General features: G+C 47.9%; 1 protein-coding gene across 1 annotated transcript in view; it reads left to right on the top strand.

Annotated features, from left to right (window-relative positions):
* The window catches only part of LOC102768330 (histone H3.v1), a 7,460-nt gene extending 5,405 nt beyond the window's left edge, over positions 1-2,055 (top strand). The window contains exon 3 of the mRNA XM_015561489.1: positions 251-2,055. Within this exon, the coding sequence (XP_015416975.1) occupies positions 251-721 (471 nt within the window). The 3' untranslated portion in view covers positions 722-2,055. The remainder of the gene's footprint in view (positions 1-250) is intronic.
* The last annotated feature ends 3,341 nt before the right edge of the window (positions 2,056-5,396 follow it).

Below are 5,396 nucleotides of genomic sequence, written 5' to 3'. Positions count from 1 at the left end.
CCTGGAACTTTCACTTTCGCCTCCTCCCAAGTGTAAACCAGAACAAGGAGATTAAAAATTGTCGGAGATTCAACCAAGTCGATTAAGGAGAGCGATCAATACCTTAAATACAGGGCGGGTCCAGGGCGGAGAACTAAGTGGAAAGACAACTGAGCCTTTTTCCATTTTTTTCATAGACCCGATAGCCAATCAGACGGCCCGTTACATCGCTTAATTCGCGGCGCGGAATTTGAATATTCGGACCAATCAGGAGGCGTTTGAGGTTATAAATAGGAGCGCCCAACAGATTTGCTACCTTGGGTGCTTTGCTATGGCTCGTACCAAGCAGACAGCGCGCAAGTCGACGGGCGGGAAGGCGCCCCGCAAGCAGCTGGCCACCAAGGCCGCCCGCAAGAGCGCGCCGGCCACGGGCGGCGTGAAGAAGCCGCACCGCTACCGGCCCGGCACCGTGGCCCTGCGCGAGATCCGGCGCTACCAGAAGTCCACGGAGCTGCTGATCCGCAAGCTGCCCTTCCAGCGCCTGGTGCGCGAGATCGCGCAGGACTTCAAGACCGACCTGCGCTTCCAGAGCTCGGCCGTCATGGCGCTGCAGGAGGCGTGCGAGGCCTACCTGGTGGGGCTGTTCGAGGACACCAACCTGTGCGCCATCCACGCCAAGCGCGTCACCATCATGCCCAAGGACATCCAGCTCGCGCGCCGCATCCGCGGGGAGCGGGCGTAACTGTTACCCAAAGTAAAACGAAAACCCAAAGGCTCTTTTCAGAGCCGCCTAGAGTTTCCGTGGGAGAGCTGTAAGGAAAATCGGAATCTGTTCCCCAAACAGAACTACGTCCAGGTGGGACAGGCGCTGTGGTTGCCGAACTCCTTGTTCCATAGGCCGCTTGCCTGCCTCCAGTCCTTCCTATGTAGCAGCAGCCCCAGCCTAATTCGTGGCTGTGCTCTTACTGGAAAAGCTGGCTTACCCCCACGGGAGGCCTGGAGTGGCCGCTAAAGCTCTAACCAGCATTCAGCGTTGCAGCCTGCACCCTCTGAGAAGGTTGCCACTAGGCCTGAAACCGTGGTCCTTGCGTAACCCTTCCTTTGCTGGAATTCCTCAACCAGGGAGGCCCCGCTTCCCACTTTAACTCCAGAAGGAAGTCCTGTGCCTCGGGCCATGCAGCGTGTAGGGTTTAGTATGTTTGCTCACGGAAAGGTGGGACTCCCCTCCCCGGGGTGGTGGGTAAACTATGGCGTCCGTTCAGTCAGTGGCTCCGCAGTTGAGTAAAGCCGAGTCCCCAGCGGGAGCCAGAACCTGGCATTCCCTGCAGTTTCTCTAACAGCAGCCGCACGTTGTTGCTGGAGCCGGTCCTCAGCCGCAGAACCCAGGACTCAGGTTCAGGATCATCGGGCTGCCCGGTCCCATGTTTCTGCCTTGACGCTAACTTCCAAGCGCCATGGCAACACATGTGACTTTTACGTGAATGTGGAAAGGGTTATTAGGCTACCAGTTATCATAGCGACACGAATACCCCTTTAAGAATCGTTATCTTAAGGTGGAAGGCAGGAAATAGAAACTTAAACCCAAATGGGTTGCAGTGGGGTTAAGGGGGAAGAAACAACTCCTGTACTTGTTGAAGTTTAAAAAAGCTTCATTAGTAGTAGTCCTAAAGTGAAAACAGCTGTGTACTATTATCTTTCCATGGACGGATGGTTATTACAGGGTGGAAAACAAAAGGAAAAAGGGGCCACAGGGTACACCTGACAATCTCAGGGAAGGGGGCGCTGCAGGGAAGGGGGGAGGCCTGCAGAGGTGGAAAGTATCCACATAGGGCGAGCTGACATGAAAACTTTCTAACTAAAAGCGATTTGTGGCAGGTCCTCAGGGCCCCAGCTGGTACCTTCCCTGACAAAAGTCAGTTTTTACCTTAACTGAATCTGTCTATTGTCATTTTGCATCTAGGATAACCCACCTTTGGAATGTCAGGACAATCCCCCCAGGGCAGCGACCACAAATCCCATGATCTTTATTTTATGGTGTTAATTGTTTAAGTTAACATTAAATTTAACGTGGTCCATCTACACAATGGAATTCTACGCTGTGGTAAAAAAGAAGGAACTCTTGCCTTTTGCAACAGCATGGATGGAATTGGAGAGCATTATGCTACGTGAAATAAGCCAGTCAGAGAAAGATAAATAACTCATGATTTCACTCATTTGTGGAATATAGAGAACAACATAGACTGATGAACAGGGACAGTTCCAAAGACAGAGAAACAGCCATCAGACTATCAATCCCCAGAAAGAAAGTAGGGGAGGGAGGGGGTAAGGGGAAGAGATCAACCAAAAGACTTGTATGCATGCAGATAAGCCAAACCAATGGACATGGACAACAGGGGGATGGGGGGGGGGGGGGAGGACACATTTGTAAAAACTTAACTAATAAAGAATTTTTAAAAAATTGTTTAATGTTAACCATCCTATAGCCACAAATTTCAAAGAAGTATGTGTCTGTTTCTTTTACTTTGTGTCCAATTCCAGAAGTTTCCCTGCGTTGCTTTCTCCCACCTCCCTACCTATCGCCAATGAATTTCATGTAACCACCTTACATCTCCCCCTTTGATTCTGATGAATAAAATAAGTGGTAAAAACCACAGTTTTCCAGAGCGTTTTCCAGTCTGTTCAGATGCTGCTTCCTGGCAATTCTGTTTAGCTCAAAATAAACAAAAATTCTGTGCAGGTTTGAAAGTTTCCTACGTTGACAGCACACATTCTCATACATCAGTACGACTGGGTCTTACTCGGCAATGACAAGGGAAGCTGCTGGCAATGGCTGGGTCTCAAGGGCATAATGCTCAGTGGAAGAAAGCCCATTTCACCTCTTTATTTTTAAAATATATTTTTATTGATTTCGGGGAGGAAAGGAGTGAGATAGAAACATCAATGACGAGAGAGAATCAGTGATCGGTTGCCTTCTGCACGCCCGAAACCTGGGCCTGTGCCCTGACCAGAATCAAGCCAGCAACCTCCTTGATCATAGATTGATGCTCAACCACTGAGCCACACCAGCCGGGCTAAAGAGCCTATTTCAAAGGTTATATGTTGTGTGATTCCATTTCACGGAGCATTCTCCAAATGGCAAAACCAGAGATGGATAACAAATTGGTGATTGCTCCAGGGGATGGGAGAGGTGGGTGAACGGGCCTACAGAGGGGGAACATAAGGGGTTCCTTGGTGATGGTGGAAGTGTTGTATCTACATCCTGGTGGTGGTTTCACCACTATCCAGGGCGTAAGACTGCATGGGACTATCTACACACATGGCCAAACGAGGGCATGTAAGACCAGTGAGGACTGAATCAGGCCTGTAGTCTAGAGTTAACAGTAACTTGCCAATGTCCATTACTGGTTTTGATATTATAACAATATAGGATGTCTCCATTAGGTGAAACTGGGCTCGGGGGACTGTATTTTAAATTAAGGTAGTAAAAAAAAAATTTGTACCAATTTTTTGGGGGCAGTTGCTACTTTGTATTGCTTAGGATTGTATGCCTTAACAAATCAATGTGTGTGTGTGTGTGTGTGTGTGTTTTTTTTCATGTAAACAACAGAGGGTGTTTTGTTTGTTTTTCTTCTGGCTGTCCTAGGCGACATACACCCATCTGGCTTAGATTTAGTCACTTTATGTTGGTATGTGATTTTTGGAGATATTGCTGCTCCGACCTCTAAAGTAAACAGTTTCAAGGTTTGATATTTGTAGTGTCAAATTTTCTGGTGGGGAACTTGGCTGAGTTGATCCATGGTGTTTAGGGCAGTGTGCTTGGGACATCCTAACTGTATGATGTTAAAGGACAAAAAATGCAGTTATTGCTCAAGCTAAACACCGGGTTCCAAACCTGGATTTAACAAACACTTGATCTAACTGCAGGTTCAACCTCTCCTTGAAATGTAATTTTAATCAACCCCTGGAGAATTTTCTGTTGAAGCACTAATAAGGGAATCAGTCACGTGGGCCCCCTCCATCCCCTTAGAGCAGTGGATCCCAAAGTGGGGCACGTACCCTACAGGGGGGCCACTGGAGAATGAGTTCTTAACAGTGATTTTTTGCACCCTAAAACCTTATATACAGTATATAAATACATATTGTGACATATTTATGCATTTCAGCTCTCTGCTTCAAAAATTTGCTATTTTTTATATCACTTCATATCATTATTATTTTTTAAGCAGTTTCTTAGTGATTTCTTTCTCAGGACTTCAAACTGTCCTTTCGTTCTTTTATTTTTTATCCATGCTCTTTGGAAGCTTGTTTAGATCAAGTTCTCCACGTGAATGGGAGTCACTTTTTGAATAATAAGTATGGGGGGGCACTAGGATTTTAGAGGTGCTTAGGTGGGGAGTGGCCAAAAAAAGGTTGGGAGGAGGCAGGAGGCAATCTGCATGAGAAAGTCCTCTCACTCTCCTCCCCAAACAGAAGATGCCTGGGCCCAAGAGAAGTCCTTTCTTTTCTTTTCTTTGTTAATAGCTCTCTTGCTCCATCCTTGTTCCTATAAAAAAAATTTCCCTTTGGTACCTCCCTTCTGAGCACCTTTCTAGTTGTAGTTGAGGTGCTGCCTGATTCACGAGTTGAGTAATAAAGCGAATTAGATTCTCAAATTTACTGTTTAATTTTCTTTACTTTTTTCACAGTAACAACCACCTCTTGCTTTGAAGATTGTTGTATTCTAAGGGCATCATGTATATCTTCACGCTCTCATGCAGTAGCTCAGCAATTTTTAAAGATAACGCAAACCTCTAGGAATGGCCGCATCCTTATCGCTGTCACTTGCGTACAATTCCTTCTCGTAGCTTCTGCGTTTATGACAGCTTTCCTGGAATTGGATGAGCCAGCCCCAGGGAAGGGCGGGCACCCCTCCACCCTCTGCCTTAGGCGAGAACAGGGCGTCAGCCCCTGGAATCCACATTCTTCCCCTACGGGACCCCCATTGTTAAATGCATGAGCTCAACCTGTTTGCATGGAAGCACTGCCCGTGCTCGGGTGAGGCTGGACATGCCCTGGAGCCCTGCCTTGTGCCTTAGTGCTGCCTCTATTACAAATATTCTGCCTTAAAAACAGAAGTCTGGGCGGCACGAGTTTTCTGTCAAAGAACCATCAGCCGGACATGTTTCCTACAATAACTCAGTCACTGACTGACTGACGAGTGTTTCCTGCGCGTGGAGAGGCCGCCAAGACCCAGTTGGGCAAACAGGCCCCATAACCGCCTGAGAGCGGCCGCGCGTGGATTCCGAAGCCAAAGCCGGGGGGTCGCTGGGCCCTTTTACCAATTCCCTTGTTTTGGGGTTTGTGCTTGTTTCTTCCCGGGTGGGGATGACCCAGGATGCCCGTGGGATGGGCACGCCTCCAAGCGGACTGCTTTCTCT

This window comes from Myotis davidii, unplaced genomic scaffold (assembly GCF_000327345.1).
Source record: "Myotis davidii unplaced genomic scaffold, ASM32734v1 scaffold2537, whole genome shotgun sequence".
Lineage (NCBI taxonomy): Eukaryota > Metazoa > Chordata > Mammalia > Chiroptera > Vespertilionidae > Myotis > Myotis davidii.
This window is presented reverse-complemented; position numbering and strand designations above follow the sequence as displayed.